Source organism: Lichenostomus cassidix, chromosome 9, assembly GCF_008360975.1.
Source record: "Lichenostomus cassidix isolate B80296 chromosome 9, HeHo_3.0, whole genome shotgun sequence".
NCBI lineage: Eukaryota > Metazoa > Chordata > Aves > Passeriformes > Meliphagidae > Lichenostomus > Lichenostomus cassidix.
The window spans coordinates 19068097-19087556 of record NC_139490.1 but is presented as its reverse complement, the minus strand read 5'-3'; the positions used below and the strand labels follow the sequence as shown (position 1 = coordinate 19087556).

Genomic DNA, 19460 nt, shown 5'->3' with positions numbered 1-19460 from the left:
TGTGTCACTGCTCTGTTAGAGCTTTCAGCGAGATGTGGTGGCTGAAACAGTTACTGAATTGATATTGATGGTTACTAGATACAAGTTAAGTAGCACAGTGAAAACATAACCATATACCTGAGTGGATGTGCTGAGAAAACTCAGATTAAAATGCTAATTGTCAGCTACTGTGCTTGTTTCAAGTATTTTTAATATTCACTATTGAAGTTGGGTTATTCTTAAGAATTCTACTATTCTTAGTAAAAATTACTATTAAATGGAGAACTGAGGAGTAGAATGTTTAAAAGGATTTATTGAATTGTTTAATAAATGAAAACTTTTTTTAATATGTTGTGGAGCTGGCCTACATCTTGAATTTCAACACGCTGGAAGCTGATTCTCTTTGTACAGTTGCTGGGTCTATACTTCCTTCTACATGTACATGGTCCACTTGTGATACAAAAATCAAAATAACTTGGAGCACATAGTCCACAGAACTTCATTCCTTTGGGTTTTGACCAAATCAGGAAATGATTCAGTCATCTGAAAAAGGCTGTTCACTCATCTAAGATCTCTTCATCCAGATTGATATCTGTGGTGTCAATATCCTCCAGATCCAAGTTATCTAAGTCATCTTCCAAGTCCAGCAGTGTCTGGGGAAAGAAAAGACTGGATGAAGGGATACCACTATGGTTACATGGCAGGCAGCTTATGGGATCTGTAGGATATGTTTGAAACACAAGTGCTAAAAGAAGCTGTAGAGAGCAGCTGCTTGCTTGGTAAGGAAGCATCTTCCACCAATCCCAGCTTTTTCCCATGTTCTGAGCAGCTATGTTTGAAGTGCACCCTTGTAACCCCCCAAGCCTGCTGAGCTGGGCTCTGTTACTGAGCACAGTGTGCAGACACTGGGCAGGGTTCTGAACACTGGTCTGGGACTATTAAAGTGATAGTGTTTGGTAGCTTTGTTAAATCACACTAATTAAAGTCTTTGCTGTAAAATGAATAGTGCTTATATATCCCCTCAAAAAACTGTCTTGGTACCTTTTGATCTTTTGCTGGAAGGGTATCAGAATTCTGCACAACTGGTTTCATCACTTCTTGTTTAGGAGAGGGAACTGGTTCTTCAGCCTTCTTCTAAAGGCAAAGAAATTCCTTTAGTTTTTTTCAATTTAAATTCTTTCAACACAAGCAGGTAAACAGCAGACCTATAACCCCCTTTCCCAGTGGTTCTCTTTCAGTTTCCCTCAGTTACTCTTGAGCCACATCTTCACAGTCAGAAAGGATTCTAATCGTCACTCCACTGGAGACTATCTCCCTCCCCAGTTTATTTGAAGCAGTTGATGATGGAACTAATAAAATGAAAAGAACCTTCAGAAGGTGTCAGTTCATTTAAAATACTGAAGTACTGTTAGAAAGTGATTTAAGGACTTCAGCAAGAGAGATTAAGTTAGTTGAGACTGAGACAGCAAATTTTCATAGTTGCTGGGCTTTGTATTCCATATCCTACAATGGTTTAACACTTCCTCTTCTCTCTTGACTGCTGCTTAAGTTTTATATTAAGATAATTCATCAGTTAGTAGTATTGAAGCAATGGTGCTATTCAATTAACTATTACAGAATTAATTATATCCTACAAAACTTCCCATATTTAGCCTCAGCAGTAAAAGACAAATGTGGTTTAGGGCTTCTATGCAATCATGAGCTGAATGCAAAGATTCTCTTAGGCCTTGCAAGCTAGTTCTCATTTGTTTTAGGTAGCCCTAACAATGTTTATCATCTTAAACAAATGTGCAAACACGTTTGATTTTTGTTTTAATGATAATTCCTTTGATACACAAGAGGCAAAGATTCATCACAGAGGCTTGAAAGTAACCTAACTTCTCTGGTCTGTCAGGAATATTCAAAACTATGTTTTGTAGTGTATCTCCTATAAGGAAAAAATAAAGACAATAGAGAATTGTAGCTTTTCTGTTTCTACTTCAGTTTCCACTGCAGTTTTAATTTTCCACATTTATAGCCTCAAAGAGCTATGCCAACATCACTGTCTAAGAAACTCTCACATTCTGACTTTTATGTACAAATGTAAAGTGTATTTGACATCAGCAAAATTAGGAGTTGTCTTCTGTTAAAGCTCTGAAAAGCTTTAAGTATTAATTTCAGTCTGTATGCTTATACCATATACTTGTGTTTTCTGCATAATAATTGGACAACTGAGGTGGTAAAAAAAATTATTTTGTTTAGATTGATTAGAACACATGTTCAAGTACCTGAGCAGGATTCCTGGTCAGTTAGTTATGGGATAGTGTTACTCCATAACCATGCAGCACACTAGCAAAGAACACTGAGTATTTTTCATTGCTGTAACATGCAAGAGTTTCCAGTTGCAGCTACTGAGCTTTTAGGAAACCAGCTGCAGTCAAGGCAGTGTTTGTAAATGCAATTGGAGTTATTTTTCTGTAGGATGAATTCAATGGTAAGGCTCTATGATTACTCACAATACAACCAAGGTAAGGAAGCACAAAAACACTATTGCAGTCACAAAGTTGTTAGTAGTTACAGATGTAGATTAAGAAGGATCTGAGGCACAAGAACATGGAGCCAACTGCAGTGCTTACAATCAAGGTAATAAAAGGAACAATTTGTCCATTATTGGTGAAATATTCTCCAGGCTAGATGTTAGTGTAAGATAGCACAGTTCTCCCTTGGAATTCATCACTCAGTAGTAGTAACACTGACCTGAGATGTCATTATTCCAGAAGGCTCAAATCCTTTTGCTTCTTCAAGTAAGTTTCTTTCTTCATTTGGCTAAAAGTAAAAAAACCCGTAACACGTTTAAATGTTGCACTGAGTTGCTTAGAGCTGATTTTACTAAAGCAACACATGTTTTTCTTCTAGACACAGCAAAACCTTCTACTTACAGTGACAAGGGGGTATTCCCTGGCTGGCCTCAAGTCAGCAAGACTTTGCTTAACGTACTCTTCAGCAACAAAAGCTTCCTTTAGTCCAGGGAAAAGATTTTCATATTCTGTAGGATCAGCAAGGGACTCAGCGGCTTTTTGATTGACTTTAGAGAGGTTCTCCCGCCAGAGTTTAACAACCCTGGAGATGCAAACCAGGTTTGTTACAGACAGTTCATTCTGACAATGCAATTCATGCTCTGCATGTGCTTAGAAATTACCTTGAAACTTGGCTTGGCAAATACGTCCGTGCAAGAAAAGCAGCTTCAGGGAGACGCCCAGTTTTAATCAGGAGTTCCAAACATGAATCAAGCCTAAAAGATTTGAAAATGTAATTTTAACCAGGAAATTTAATAAAGACAAATTCTTGTATTAGAATAGCTATTTATTCTATTACACTGAAGTGTTTTCATTTCAGGTTTTAAATCTAGCTGCCATCATGAGCTTTTCTGAGAAGGATCTATGACCATCTTTCTCCCTACAGTTTTAAGTTAGCTGTTGTTAACCACTAGCAGAACCTGGGGGTCTTGGCACTTCAGAAAGCAGAACAGAACAATCAGAATCTCATTTGCTACTTACTTTCCCTGCAGGAAGTAGCTCATAAATGCCACATTATTCTTGCCATCTTTTTCTGCACCTTCAGCTAACTTGTTCACCATGTTGGCATTTCCTGAAGCTGTGGCCAGGAGCAGCAGTCCTCCATAGTCTTGTGCATGGTGGAGACACTCCTGGGCTAAGCCAAACTGGCATTTACTAATGGCAAGCTCTGCAAGTTGCTTCCACTTCTGTTCTGACTGATTATACAAAAAGGGGAGAGGGGGGGAAAGACAAAAAAACAACCATTCATATTTTTGAGCAGCATTTAAACGTTCTCAGAGCACTCAGCATGAAAATACAAGTTTACTTGTGAAGGTGCTGTATGCCATGACTACACTTGTCTTCCCTTTGAGGTACTGTGATTATTGTAGCTTCCCAGCATGACACAGTGAATGTTTAAAGCATATCCCTACACAGCTACAACATTACATAAAATAAACACCTTCTCAGGAAACATGGAGGGGGGAGGTAGGCATAACTTAAAAAAATTAACTGTAACAATCTCTTAAAGCTCCCAAGTTAACTTCAGAATGCAGGCAGGCATTTGTGCCTGTAACTAAGTTAACATTCCTCATAAATAACTTCATTATTTTACAGCAGGAGCAGTGAGATAAATTCTCTGCATAATAATGATGGGACAAATCACTGCCTGTGAGGTTTTTTTGTGCAGCAATTTAATTGCCAAGGCTGGGACAAAGGTCTGAAGGTTTCAGCCCTGTCTTTCCCCCTCTCACTGTTAAGTACTGGAGATTAAGGCTTGGTTCTTGGCTCCAGTTTTGTATTCTCCAGGAGTTCCTGTAGCTTTCTGAGCAGACAACAATCTCTGTCCTCAGCCCACAGCTTAGATTCCCTTGAATTACAGGCAGAAGAACTTCATCAAAGGAGTTGGAGGCTTCAGTTGTGTTTAGGGAGTTGTATTGCATCTCTACATACCACTGCCATTTCTTACAGGGACTCTCAGATTCATGCTAATACTTGGAATCAGGATGAATCACCCAAATTTATATAATTACCTCTGCTTCCACTGCAAGCTGATAGGCTATTTTTAATTCTCCAAGTTGAAGAGCAAGCTCAAAACGATGCTCTGGATCTGTAGATACTGCAAGAGCTTGTTGTTTGAAGCCCTAAAATAAAAATCTGAAAGTGAAGCTGGGCCCTGTCAGGTCAAACATCATCTTAAATGCTTTAACAAAACCACTCTGAACAGAAGGTTACAGTGTTCTCAAACAAATAGAGATAATTAATAAGAGTTAATGCTCACAGATAATATGACTGGGTTTTGCTTAGCAAACTCAATTAAGAATGTGAATAAACTTATTTAGTTTGATAACTAAGAAGCAGTTTTCTTGCCTGTTTTTCAAGAAAATGTGCAACTCTGGTTCTCTGTTCCTTTGGAATTGTGGGAAGAACTTTGTCAGCCATGCCAAAATCTCTTCTCATCACAGCAGTTTGATATTCAAGCACTGAGACCAGCAGAGAGTAACTGACAATGTTTAGTTCTTTATCACCCAAATACAGTCTGTTGTCCTTAGGAATATAGCCCAGAAGATACATGGTTCTGAAACAAAACAAAGAACACTCAGCTTCCATAAATCCACTACAAAACAGTCCATAAAAAAAGACCCCTGTCATTTTTACAGTAGCCAGAACACTCCCATAGAATATTCTACTTTTACTATTTGTACACTTTCACACAGAACTGTTCATCCTTCCACAACTACACTGCTGCCTCAGAATCCAGCTTGTTATCCATCACTCTAAAGCAAGGGACAGCAAGCAGGTGACACAGTTCACCTTGAACTCACTTCACTGAGAGAACCTTTAACACTCCTACCTGGAAGCAGCAACTTACCTGTCCAAGTGGGCAATGGTGACAATCTCTCCTCCAACATAGTAGTTGAGTCTGTTCACAGAACTGGTGTAAATAAAGCAGTCACCAACCCACAAGCCTGTTTTCACAATCTCCTGAATCTCACCAAGAACCTGAAAAGTAAGTTTGGTTTAATTAGATACATAAAAAGGTACTTTGAGGTAGCAGAAAGACTACTGCAATTTAAAATACAATGCCATATTCTGTACTTAAGTAAATAGTTGGGCAAGTTGCAAAAGTAAGTTTATATATAGATTAGAAGTACATAAATGATAATTTAGTTTTACATAAATGCTACCTTAGTTCTTATCTAAGCCAATTATAAATCTAGGAAACAAGCACCAAACTAAACATAAAGTCAAGACAATCAAAGATAACTTTTCTTCTGAAATTTTGCTTTCTGACACTTCCTAGCATGAGATATTTTCACTATTTCTCAAACTTGAATAACCTTTCAAAACTTGAAAATTGCAGAAAAGAAATTAGGCTATGACCCAAGAAGTGTATTTTAAAAATAATCTCTATAACTCTCCGAGAATAGGGAACTATTATGCTGGGATTCAAACAGGGATACACTCCTCAGGAATCCCAAAAAAGTGATTAACAGTGTTTCTCAGGCAGGTGTATAGTGTGTGATCCTAAATAGTGTGGGAAATAAAATGTAAATAGGACTATGTTAAGGACTAAGTTTGCTGCACTCTGGGAAGACCTGCTTCTACCATCTATCTTATTCCACACTTTAAATAGAAGGTACCTCAAAGGCATCTTCAATTCCATCTTCAGTGACACCTTCATGTGTTTCTTGGGCTGCTGCAACTTTTTCTGACAGGTATTTCAGAATGAAGAATGACTCTTCTGTAGCAATGCACACAAGCTCACCCGAGTCAGACCAGAAAATCTGCATCATCAGAATCAACAATGGCACAGTGTTAGAAATCCCAGGCTAGGACAGGATAATGTGGAAATTGAGGTTAAAACACACTAACTCTAGAAGCTTTAGGACCTGAAAAGCCACAAGATACAGGAATTTTTCTCTTTTTCTGCTGCATGACTGAGATAAACTTTGGTTATTACTTTAATCTTTACAGCTTGACTTCATTCAAGAAAATAAATTTTTTACTAAACTTTTTTTTTTTTACTAAAAATATAAATTAGTAAACACATAGAGGTAAATATCTCCAGTCCCATGCAGAAACTCACGTGTTTGGGCTGGATTTCAATTCTGCGAATCAGTTCTGTGTTTTCCCAGTCATAGAATGCCAAGCCATTAACAGATCTGACTCCCAGCAGAAAGCCACCGTAGATGCCTGCAAGAAAATAAAGGTGGGAGAAATCCACGTGGTGCAAAAACCACACCGACATATCTATTTTAGAAGTACTTACCTTCTGCCCCAAAATCAGGTTTGAATGACTTCTTCTCTTTGAAATTTTTAAATATCTTTACAACACTGTTGCTCTCCCTGATTGCATACCTAAATAGAGATAAAATTGTAAACAAACAAAAACAATTATTCAGTTTCCAAAGTAGCAAATTATTAAATCATAAGCTGCTACAAAACAACTGCATTTGAGTTATCTTCTATAACTAGCAGAGTGCTAAAAACACAAACTTTTAAAGCAGGGCAATTATTGAAAGTTCATTATCCATGCAGGTTTTGGTCTTCATGGCCTGAAAACTAAACTAAAGTAGCAGCAGCAAATGTAATGCAAAGGCAAAAATGTGCCAGACTTACTCTGAAGAGTCATGTGCCCACACAAACTCCTGTGCAGAACCAAAGCTCTTGTTCCTCAGAGCCATGGCTGTGTAGATGATGTATTCACCATCACCACACACCACCACGAACCTGGGGCAGGAGAAAGAGGCATTTGTCAGATATCTATGTTCAGTTCAACAGGCAGCAGCAAGAAGGTAAATTATCTATAAAGGTAAAGGCTCCCATGCCCAATGTAATCACTACAAATACAGACAGAGCACAAGCTTTAGATACTCCTAAAATGTCGTGAAATTGGATTTTTTTCCTGCACTGTGTTTCTAGCTATTTGGTATTCCCTCTTCCTTTGGTCTCCACTGAGCAGCTCTTGTACCTTGCACCCCTTCTTTTATTTTAGCCTGTTATAAAATCCCCAGATATTCAAGTGGTGAAAGAATGTGTTACCGTCCATTAGGGTTGTGCTGAATTGTCTGAGGATAGATTTCACAGCTGCCCATATCCTTCACAGCCAGTGGCAACCTCTCTCCATCTTTGATTTCAGCATCTCCCATAGCTTTCAAGTTAGCCTGTTGGACTTCGGAATGTTTAGCCCAAATAATTTTTCCATTTGCATCCATGGACATGGCAGGTTCTTCACGACCAAGCTAGAAAGTAAGTAAGAGGTTAGGTTATGGAAAAAATACATTGTTGATTGTCCTTTCAGTTGAAAATATCAAGTGAAATCGTCCATCTCCATCTAAAATGCCAATTCAACTGCCAAAATTTCAGTATTTTCCATATTATCCCAGAATCAGCAATCAGTTCCTCTGACCACAGGACCGTGATGAGTCACAATTTCTCATTCCCAACCATCAGCTGTACCTTAACAATAATGCTGCCTTCATCATATCCCAGAGCCACGTTGTTGGAGCCTCTCAAGCTGGCCACACACCACACCCTCTCCATGCCGTAGTTCAGAGTGCTCTCCAGGCGGTAGGTGCTGGAGTGCCAAATGCGCACAGTTCCTAGGGAAAGGAAGGGATGGATGCCTTTCAGCTCTCCTCAGGGGGAGGACAGCAGGTGTGCAGCCACACCACAAGGAGAGTTCTCCCCTGAGTTCACTCCCTGTCCTTCACACAGCAGAAAGCACAAAATTACCATCTTCGGAGCCGGTGATGATGATGGGCAGCTCCGGATGGAAGCTGACACACGACACGTTCTGAGCGTGTCCTTCCAGGGTTTGGACACAGGTTTTATTCTAAAAGAAAGAAAGAAAAAAAACAAAGAGAACACAGTGCAACATTTTAACCTTTATTTCTTAAAAAAAATCTCTGCCAAATCCAAAGTTTATCTGAAAACTTATTTCTAAGATTTCTTACATTTCCAAGGTGCTTAAACAACAGCATTAAGCTATTAAAAATAGTGACTGTATTGAGTTGTACCTCCTGCCCAGAAGAAAATATTTATTCCCTTTGACAGAGGTGTTTTCCTCTATCTTCAGATGTGTTGATGCTTAGAAAATATGCTTTCTCAGGGCTGCATAGCACAACAGATTAAAGCAAGATAGGAAGCTGAAATCACTTAAAAAAAAAAAAAAATTGTGTCCTGAATTTTTTTTTCCAGACATATTAAAGGAATATCAAATCTCATGTTAAATGAGGACACAAAATGGAGCAAGTCAAGTGTAGCTATATTACCATTTTCTCATCTAATTTAGGTCTTTGGTAAGAATGTTCACTCACATACTTGTGAAAGAAAGGCTACTCTGCTTGAGATAACTAAGACTGGAGTATGAATCTGGTGTCTCCAGCTGTACATGGTGGCAAAATTTCAAGCACTGCGGTGTCACACTCATTACTTCAGTGAATGCTTAAATTAACAGTGCCAGCTTCAACTTTTGGGCTTTGATTACTCTATAGCAATAAGCTTTAACAACCAGGAAGCACCACCTAACAACTTTGGTCTTGCCCTTCTGGCCATTCAGATATTTGTACACAGGAAGAACTTATGAATTCTAGGCTCCAGCAACTGAATTGAATTCCTGGATTTCATGTCTCTTTCTTGTAGAGCATTCAAACAGGGCTCTTGTCAAGTAGAAGTAAATGCCTGTGTGTGCATGCAACACCTGAGCCTGGGCAAATGTGTACAGGATGAAACAGGAGCAGGGGAAAGCAATAAAGAACTAAGGGAAAAATAGTGAGAAGTGAAGGGATTGAAAGAGTTGATACACAAGCAGTATTTACACTCGAACATAAAGAGGAACACCTTAATCCACAAACACGAAGCCTAAAAGGCAGAGATCAACAGGTTAAAAGAAAAAACCCTAATGCAACCAACAGAAACTTTATGCCCAATGTTTCAAGCTGCACAAAGGCTCCTGAGGAGCTGAGCACACACCTGGTAGTCCCAGATCTTCACCAGTCGGTCATCTGCCCCAGAAATGAGGTATGGTTTGTCCCCACCACTGTAATAGTCAATACAGTTCACTCCTTTCTCGTGGCCTTCCAGGGTGAAATTGGGAGATGATGATCCAAGCTGCCACACCTTGGCCACAAAAGACCCAACAAAACATCAGCCATGTGTACTTAGCAATCTTTTGTGCCCAGGTCACCCTTGCCAAACACAACAGGTATCCAGATGTGCTTTACAAGTCCAAAGAGAAATAATACAGAATTCCAAAATAACAGTTGTCTTGTTAGTGAAGAACCTCAACAACTGCTCAGTGAACTAACAGTCCTTCCCCCCAACAAACATAAATAACATGCTGAGTTGCCCATGCTCTGCTCATACCTCTAAACAATGGAACTGGTTTCTTTAAACTTTTTTAATTACATGCAACTGTATAAGGCACTGCCTTTAAGAAGCAGTATGTGTTTATAAAAGTAACTAATAACTAATTATTATCATACATGAGCTTCCTCCAACTGCATCCTGAATTTTGTTTTTTCCAGTTACATTAAATGATTATCAAATCTCATGTTAAATGGGGATACAAAATGAAGCAAGTCAAGTCTAGATATACTACTATTTTCTCATGTTTATCACATCAACATTTACATGCACCTGATCTCAACATCTGTGGGACATATGAAATCAAACCTAGCTTTTTACAGCCAATATACTGATAATGTACAGGAAATGTGAGGCAGTGTCACTGCTCAGAGGCTGCAAATCTGTAGTCACAGATATTTAGTAACAGCTTCACAGCAAATGAGACTCATCAGGGGCTACCATGAGAAGGCTGAAGGCATCTTTGGAAACAATACCATGGACAGCCAAAAACATGACAGTAATGGGAGAGACACCTTTACCACGGTTTAGTTTTTTCTTGTCAATGCACAGTTAAAGCCTTTATCCACTACATAGTTCCAATACTCCCAAACCACTCACTGACAGTATAACCATTATTCCTCTCCAGTACCTCTGTGTAATCCAAATGGAAATGCAGCAGTTAAAAGAATTTTAAAACTTCTTTTCAATGATTAAAGGCAACAGGTAATCTGGTAAATTTACTGAATTACTTAGCAGGTACCTGGATCAATGTCTAGGTCTTTGTTTAATTAAAATTCCATTATTACACATGCTTTTAAGAATACTGACCCGTCATCCATATATGCTGATTATCACTTAATGACTAAAAAACCCAAATACAGTTTCTCTACCTTAATTGTCCTGTCCAAAGAGGCACTGGCAAACTGATTATTGTCTTTTGGGTTTATGACAATCTGCATGACGTAATGGGTGTGTCCTTCAAAGACCTGAGAACAAGACCATTTTTTATCCCAGTCCCAGAGTTTAATCAGCATGTCATCTGAAAAAAAATACCACAAACAACAAAGCTTCAGTGAGTGGTAACCACATTCTTACAATACATAATCCTCCATAACTTCATGTTAAAGGCTGGAAAGGAGGCACTGCTAATAATCTGGTTTCATCTGTAGGATTACCAGTCCTTGCAGAAGGACCACAGGCAGTAAAAATTTCTCAAAAGTTGTCCAGTAAAATGGTGATAAAACTAAAACCAAATATATCTGTCTTTGAAAAGCAGGTTAGGAATTAAGGAGTTGAATTATTAATCTTAAAATAGTGGGCAGACAGGAAGCAATTGGCCCTGTTCTTTGTTCTGCAATACCTATTCTGCTATTATATTTTAAACTGTAAGTGCAGTTGATATTCCATTAAAGAAACAGGAATGCGTCTAGCAAAAAACCAACAAAGTGACAACTCTCATGCTGGCTACTTGCAATCCCTCACTACACAGAAAACAGAAGCCTGAAAATAGCTACTTATTGCATATGAAAATATCCCCAAAGAGTCTCACCACTGCTTGTGAGGATGAAGGGCTGTGTGGGATGCACAGCAATGCAGCGGATGTAGTCGGAATGGGCTTCAAACATGTGAACTCTTTCCAGGGTGTTGTAATTAAAAACTCGGATTTGCATGTCATCCTGGGAAAGGGAAGAAAAGCCACCATGAAAATAAGGCTCTTGTATAGTGCACCTTCTGTGCAATGAAGGGGAGCTAGAAAAAAATACTCCACCACTGAAGACAACAAAATGTTTACAGAATTTTGTTTGCTAATGATACAAATTATACTTGGATTCAGAAGGCTATAAATTACATATTGCTGTTCCAAGTAATTTTTGAAACAGAAAAAACTTCAACCAAATTTTCATTTTTAATAGTAACTAGGTCATGGCAGCACAGGATAATGAAATGAAATGTTTACTCTGTGTGCAGGGCAGAAGACTAGGCAAAGAAAGTTGAGACAAAAATATTTAGGCACTACCTTAATTTAGCCAAAAAATATTCATTCTATAAATGAATAAAAGCACAGATTTTTTTTTGTAACAGTGATCAAAACAAAAACATTTATTTTTAGTATAACCAAGAACAAAAGCAGAAAGCAATTTCTAATTCACCTTACTGAGGATTGTCAACAGTTTTATCTTAGTTAAAGTAGCACCATTAAGGTGCCAGTTGAACTACATCTACCTGGCAGTACTTGCAGTGTTAATCACCTTAGCAGGTTGCTCTCTTTTGAAGTGAAAAGTTTAAGCTTCTAAGCTTCCTTAAAAGAGAAAGTTTCTGGGAAACAGTAGTGAAGTATTTCCTTCTCTTCTACAAATTCATATCAGATCAGATTATTACGTGATGCACAAAGTAATGGAATGAAAATACATTAGAGAAAGTGCAGGTGCATTAGAAATCACAAGAGGAGAACAACTTACAGCTCCAGTAACAACCCAGTTCTTCCTCGCCACAAATTTGGCAGCTCTCACGGGCAGATCACACACTTCAAAATTCTTCACCAGAGTCTACAAATAAAAATAGTTAAGTTTATAGCACTGGAGAAAAAAACAATTTTGAAATCAGCTCTTTATATTTTCTTAACAGTGTCCAGTATGTCCCTTCCTTGTCTACTAATACTGTGACTTTTATACACAGAGGAGAGCACAGTCACTTAATGGCATTGATTTAAGATTCTTGCATAAATTCAATTTTTCAACACTAGCTACACATCTGTCACTTATGACTATTTCATCCTAAGGGAAAAGTGCAGGCATCACCTGTGTTTCGTGGTTCCAAACACAGACACTGCCGTTGTACAGGCTGGCCAGCATCCATGGCTCGGTGGGGTGCAGATCCACACTCTTCACACGGTCTGACCGCGCCGTCAGCTTCCGCTTGATGTCCAGGCGGAGAGGCTGGGGGAGAGAATTGGGAATAGCAGGTTATTGAACAGGAAACTGGCACAGGAAAGGACAAAGGAAAGCTGAAGCTCTTAAAATAAAGGGATTCAATCCTGCTTTTCAGGCAGGCAGGTTACTACTCTTTGCTATCCATGTCTGTATTTGTTTTTGTAGCAAGCACTGCATCCCCAAAATCAATGGATCGATTTAATTAAATTATTGAAATTGAGATTTTCTTCATATTGTAAAGAGTATCTCCAGTATGGTCAAAAACCCCAAAAAATGCACTGCACATCTTCCTACTGTCCCTGAACTACAAAAGCAAATCAAAGAGAACTTGCTCCTAATACAAATGTTAGAAAATTAATCTTCCTGCTACTTCACTTGATAAACCAAGAAGAAAAGTCAGTTATCACAATAGAGCACAGCAACATTTACCCATTACAGATTTACTTCCATTCCCAATTCCAAAATCACATTTCAGAATGGAACACTACATTGCAGAAACAGAGAGGGGAAAGTTAAAGTCTTTCCCTTACAAAGAAGGCTGTAACCTTCCACTTACGTCACTGCCAATGTAAAGCCAGAATATTTAAAAGGCATGAAGTCTAGCAATGCGATTTTCTAAAATATTCGAGGCATTACAGAGCCATTTAGACACTGAGTTGAGATCACTTAACGCTGCTTTTATCTCAGAGAACTTCGTGGATAATAGCTGATCAAAGAACACTGCACGTACTCATAAAACCTGCTGTTATATATGTTAGACACTGCAATGAGAAACACCACCTAGTTTATTATATAGTGCCTGTACTGCAGACATGACATCGAGTGGCAAAGCTGAATTTGGGGTTCATTTCTCCTGCCAGAAACACCAGGAAGGCAGTAACAATTGCACTCGGGTCTGTGCTTATCCTCAGAACCGCTGGGATCTGCAGCTCCCGGGCCGGGCAAGGCCGATCCGCAGTGCCCAGGCACTGTGAGCAGCGGCACAGCCGCTCGGTGGGCTGCAGGAGCACCCAGGGCAGCACTGCGCTGCCGCTCCAGCCCGGCCCCTCCTGCCCCCCGCCTCCGCCATCGCGGGGCTGCGTGCCGCGCTGGGCCGGGAGGGATGGTCAGCCCCCCGCAGCGGGGTCGCACCGAGCGCACCCCGGGACAGTGTCCCTGCCGCGCTCACCATGGCCCCGCAGTGCCGAGGTGCCGCTCCGCTCCGCTCCGCTCCGCTCCCCTCTGCCGCCGGGCACGATCCGACCTCCGACGTGGAGCTTCCGGGGCCGCCGCTCTCGCGACAGTGCCGCCACGGCGTCCCGGCGTCTCGCGAGAACCAGGCACCGCTGTGGGATGCCGGGATGTGTAGTCGGCGGTGCCGCGCGGGGCAGGCTGGGAGTTGTAGTCGGCGCGCGCTCCCTCACGAACGGCAGGGGGCGGTGGGAGCTGTGGAATCGCAGATTTAGAACCAAAAGGGACTCATAAGGATCATCGAACCCAACTCCTGGGGCTGCACACAACATCCCAAGAGTCGCAACACGTCTGAGAGTGTTTTCCAAACACTTGAACTCTGTCAGGGTTGGTGTTGTGACGACTGCCCTAGGGAGCCTGTTCAGTGCCCAGCCACCCTCTGATGAACGATATTTTCTTGATATATCCAACCTAATCCCCCCGAGTCAGCTTCTTGCCATTTCCTCAAGTCTTGTCTCCAGTCACAAACGTGAAGAGATCAGAAGCTGCTCCTGTTTCCCCATGTGAGGATGTTGAAGAGCACAAAGAGGTCTCCCCTCGGTCCCCTCCGGGCTGAGCAAACCAAGTGTCCTAAGCCACTCCTCATACGGCTTCCCGTCCTTCACCATCCTCGGGGCTCTCCTTGGGACACTCTAGAATAGCTTAATGGCTATTTTTTTATTGTGGTGCCCAAAACCGTGTCCCCTCAGTGTCCCCTCCGTGTCCCCCGTGTGACCTTGTACCTCTCAGTAGGAGGGCGGTGCTGAAGAGCTCCCGGGCAGTGTCCCGGTGCGAGTGCCCCTGCTCCTGTCCCCCTCTGCAGCCCCAGTGTGCGCAGCGGTGACACTGCCTGAGGGGACAGCTCCTTGGTTACAGCACTGTGGGGTGACCGGAGCCCAGCATGCTCATCTCTCTCAAAGACATGAGCCTGGTCACTCCTGCAGACCTTGTGACAGGCGATGTGACACACTTCTTAATAATTTTGTCAGCTAAAATTGCTGCAACTGCAAACAGCATCTCATAGAGACGTGGGGAATGGGAGGGTTTGGGAAACACCAGAGCACAAGGAACCACTGTTGAGGAAATTTCTCCTACCCCTGCTGCCAGATTGAAGTTCCATCTCTAAAAATCGCATCCCCCACATTTCGTTGTATAAAGGAGAGGAATAACACGCAGGATATTTATATTCATTGGGATTCAGTTAAAGAAAATTCTCCTTTCGATACAAGTGTTCATTTGGGGATTAGGAGCTCTGTGTGTTCTATCCCACAACACTGCAAGAAGGATTACGCTGGCCTGAAGTGTTTACAGTCTGAAGGACATAAACAAACAAAAGGGAGAGGGACAGAATGATTGCTGCAATTCTTGTCATTTTCACTCCAAGGGAGAAAAGACAGATAATTAAAACTTGAAAAAACCCCACAAGTCTAATGAAAAGTGAGAAGAGAAATGCCTGAAGCAAGAAAAGAGGCACAGCATTGTCAACTGCTATAGGTGAGTTTAGACTTTCAGCTTTCTTTAAGGCTTGCTTTCCACTTTGAATTCATTACAGTGATGATTCTACAGTATAATGAATAACACTGAAAATGTTTGAGTACAGAATTTGAGGATGCAGAATCTGGATAAACTTGCCTAAAAGGAATGATCTGGGTAAAATGTATGACTTTTGAGTGTAGTTCATGATTTTTAGACATCTGAGGTGGAACATGGAAATAAGAGATGTAGAGGAAAGATACCATAGTAGGAAATGTAGGTAGTGGGGGATATACAGCACACATTGTATGTTTTTCCTTGAAAAACTCAATGAAGTCCTGTCCAGAGAGAGATAAGACTATTACAGGGCAATTAAAGATGAAGCAAGGCAAAGGAAAGATGAAGGTATAGAGCTTGTTAGTCAAGAAAATAACTGCAGAGAAAAGAAGAAATTATTTTGGTGTTAACTTCTCCTGTGAAGTTGTAATAATAGAAAAGCTAAGGGGGAGAGAAAAAGCACAGGGTATAAGCCAAGACTGACCTTACAGTAGGAAAGAAGAAATGAAAAAAGCAATTAAATTTGAAATGAGAAATATCCCACACAGCTGTTAGAGGCAAGTTTACCAGTTGGGTACCAGTTCTGAGTTAAAACTATGATCCACTGTGGAAATTAAATGGGTATACAGAGGAAATATATTATGTGTTTGTTTGCCTTTCACATTCTTTCCTGCATCGCCTGTGCTGGTCACTGTTTCACTGAGGTTTGTACACAAAACAGCTGGAATCATGGGCTGTCTCTAAGAAGTCTTTCAGTGCAGGGATTACAGGAGAACACAATCTCTACTTCAGGTTCTTTTGTGTGACTCAACAGCTATTCTAATGCTTGTTTACTGAAAGGTATTTTTCAGGTGAAACCTGCCCCCCAACACAATGTTTTGTTCCAGAACAGTGAAACAGAGGTAACTTTGCTTCTAGTGGGCATTGTCCTGAAGCTCCTCAGTGCCCCTTTCTTGCCTCTGCCTGCTTGGCCAGGCAGTAGCACTTGCTACAGCATCCCTGGAGCAACACACCTGTGCTGGGCATTTGGCTTTTTCCCCCCAGGCCTGAGAGAAACCTAGCATTTTCTTTGCTTTGGAGGAAGGGCACAAACCTGAGTTTGTCTGTCTCCCGTAGGTAACTGCTATCTTTATGACCACAGACAGGGAGAGGGGAGAGGAGAGAGTGATGTAGGGAAATGATGAGATGGTGACAGGTAAGTAGAGTGCAGCCACAGGCCTGGCTTCCTTCAAAAACCAGAATAAGGCTGTACAGAATGTTTACAATGAAGGGTGTAGAGTCAGTCCACAACTGCCTTCTTGTCAGAAACACGAGCAGCATTTCTGGAAACTGTGGCTATATGTGTGTATATAAGAGTATAATAAAGGAACTGGTAATAAGGTGTTGCAGGACACATTTCCTGCAGGTGCAAAGCTGCTTTTAAAGCTCTTGAAAGTTCTCAATGGAAAGCATCAAAAAGGACCTTTTTTATTACCCAAATAATTGGCTCTCAGAAGAGTTGATCCACTCAGTCTTACTTTTCTTAGATTTCAGGTTAGATCCTTTTGGCTGTGAAATTATTGGCAGGTTTTGAATTTGTATGGCAATAAAAAGTCTTTTTGAAAGATTAAAATAAGAAGTACAATATCATTATTTCAAAGGAACATATCAAAGCAGTTTGAGATACCAATCACAAGCACCTATAGTTTATCCTTAGTGTACTAAATTAATTTTAATGGGTGTTTTAACAATAAAATAGCAGTCCACTTTCTTTTTCTCTCAAGTAAAGACTAGAGGTCTGGAAATAAGAGCCATATCTGTGTGGCTCATCCTATATGTGAGAAAATTAATTTTCAGCTATTGAATGCTGTCAGGTAGACTCATACCTGGTGTAATAAATATCATGTGTGCTGCTGCTTGCTGCAGCAGACAGTGCAGTCCTGAGGTCCAATGTTTCTTTGCCTTGATTGATCTACCCAGGATGCAAATTCTCTCTCCAGATTTCAGCCATTGCTGCTTTTCCTTCTGGGGCTATGTGGCACCTCCTGGGATAGCTGCATTTCACTTTGGGGCTCAGCTCATCGGTGCCTCGATCTTGACTTACTAAGGTGGTGTTGATGGCTTACTAATTCCCTAAGTGTTCTGTCAGTTACCTTGTAACCTGAATTACTGTGTTATTCTCATAAGATCCTTGCTTTTAGAAGAAACAGAGGCACTTACATCTTTAGGTCAGCTCTACAGTATTGTAAAGTGTTTGTTTCATATGTGAAATTAATGTGCTGTGCTCTTGATTGCCAGGAGTTAATACTTGCAGTGCAGCGAACTGAAGCAAAACTCATTGCAGTCTTAACTTGGAAGATAGTAAAGATTGATGGATCATGGTGGGTTTAAAGGAAAGGTGTTATTAACATGTAGGTGGCAGAGCTGTGAGACAAACCTCACTGTAAATCTGAATTAAAGCCTCCCTTGTTGCAGTAGTGTTTCACTTTGTGGTGGCTCAGGGACACAGCAGTGTTGTGGAATGCAGTTTGTCTCTTTTAGTCTGAGATGCCCAGCCTGTCTCTTATTCTCTTGGAAACATCCTAGCCTTCAATGCAATCCTGCCTCATGTACCAAGCATTAAACTGACTGGAATAATGAGGAATTAAAATGCCAGTAAAGAAATGAGAACTGTCAAAAGTCTGGAGTTCATATTAGAAAAAATATAATCCCATCCTCTCCAACCCCTGAAACCTGTCAGTAACAGTCTGATGGTGCATAAACTGACAGTTTCAAAAAATGGTTGTTCCTTCAAATGCAATCATATATGTGGTGCATAAGAGAAACTAGATACTGCAGTAAGTAAAGAAGGGATTGGAAATTTTATATTTGATAGCATCTAAAATAATATTGCCTGACACTTTTATTGCCGACCTGCCTTTTCAACTTACAATTCTGCCAAACTTCAGCCACATGGGTTTGGATTTTTTTTTGTACTGGATATCTTAATCTCAACAAGATGATGTATTTCAGACTTTCTGTAGAAAGGTTTACTATTTTTTAGAGGATTTTAAGTGAGCACAAATACCACCATCTTTAAAATCAGGAACAGGATAATCAGCAAGGCATCATCTGATATGGACTTAATTTAAAGAGAAAATATAAAATATTAATTGTGGTGGCACACTAGTATGTGATACCCACATGCTAATAACAAGGAGAGAGATGTCTTTAAACAGACAACTCTTATAAAAAAAAAGCTTGTCAGTGAGAGAGAACAAAGTGTTGTACATAATATAAAGACTCCAGTTTCTTGACCTCTTGTGCTACAGCTTCTTTGGGCACATTTGATTCATTAGATAAGTGCTATCTCTGTGTCATTCATGTAATCACTTAACAAGAACCATCTTGATTGACCTGTTAGTGCTTCTGATTTATTATGACTTGCTTCTTGTTTTATTTCCTGGAGGCCACAGTCCCAGCTTTGGCATGATTCCATTTCCATTAAGATTGGTGGCAAAAGGGCAGGTCTTGAAACCACAGAAGTGGTTCAGAAGGCAGCAGTTTATATCCTCCCAGGTATTCCAAGTTTGGAGCTCATAATTTCTTTCTTTATCAGATTTACAATGCCTTTCACTGTAGTTGAATGTTGGTGCTAATGTTCTTTTATTGAGTTTCGAGGTTCAGATAAACTTATTCCATTTTCTCTGCTCATCTTCAAACCTGCCAAACTGTTCCTAAGATCTGATTCAGTGAGCAGTTTAGTTTGCCCTGAATATAGTGTTGAGATAACATGAACTAGAAAACCTATAAAATTGTTTCTTCTTGTCTGATGAATATCAGTCCAGTAGCTACTTAAAATTTCTGTAATGATATGGATTTCTGGGCAAGAAGATTCTGTGATTTTCATTTTTATTTGCTATTATATATTATTACTTTATCGCTGCTGACTACGGAGTTGGAGCCT

The 19460-nt window shown here is 40.3% G+C and overlaps 1 protein-coding gene across 1 annotated transcript; it reads right to left on the bottom strand.

The window, feature by feature from the left end:
* Window positions 1-272: 272 nt before the first annotated feature.
* Window positions 273-14113, bottom strand: COPB2 (coat protein complex I subunit beta 2). Its single transcript, XM_085069714.1, has 22 exons — window positions 13965-14113; window positions 12665-12802; window positions 12326-12412; window positions 11416-11542; window positions 10757-10905; window positions 9492-9638; window positions 8253-8352; window positions 7977-8119; window positions 7560-7759; window positions 7137-7247; window positions 6787-6875; window positions 6604-6710; window positions 6158-6301; window positions 5386-5516; window positions 4884-5091; window positions 4547-4657; window positions 3516-3730; window positions 3158-3250; window positions 2898-3078; window positions 2716-2784; window positions 1021-1113; window positions 273-632 (listed from the first exon to the last, which is right to left on the bottom strand). The coding sequence occupies exons 1-22, from the start codon at window positions 13965-13967 to the stop codon at window positions 537-539; spliced, it is 2742 nt and encodes a 913-aa protein (XP_084925840.1). The 5' UTR covers window positions 13968-14113; the 3' UTR covers window positions 273-536.
* Between the last annotated feature and the right edge of the window lie 5347 nt (window positions 14114-19460).

Coding starts and splice junctions, on each gene's coding strand:
- COPB2 (XM_085069714.1), bottom strand. Junction 10,906..11,415: donor CTTCATCCTCACAAGCAGTG/GTGAGACTCTTT, acceptor ATTTTTTTTCAG/ATGACATGCTGATTAAACTC. Junction 3,251..3,515: donor AGCTACTTCCTGCAGGGAAA/GTAAGTAGCAAA, acceptor CAAATCTTTTAG/GCTTGATTCATGTTTGGAAC.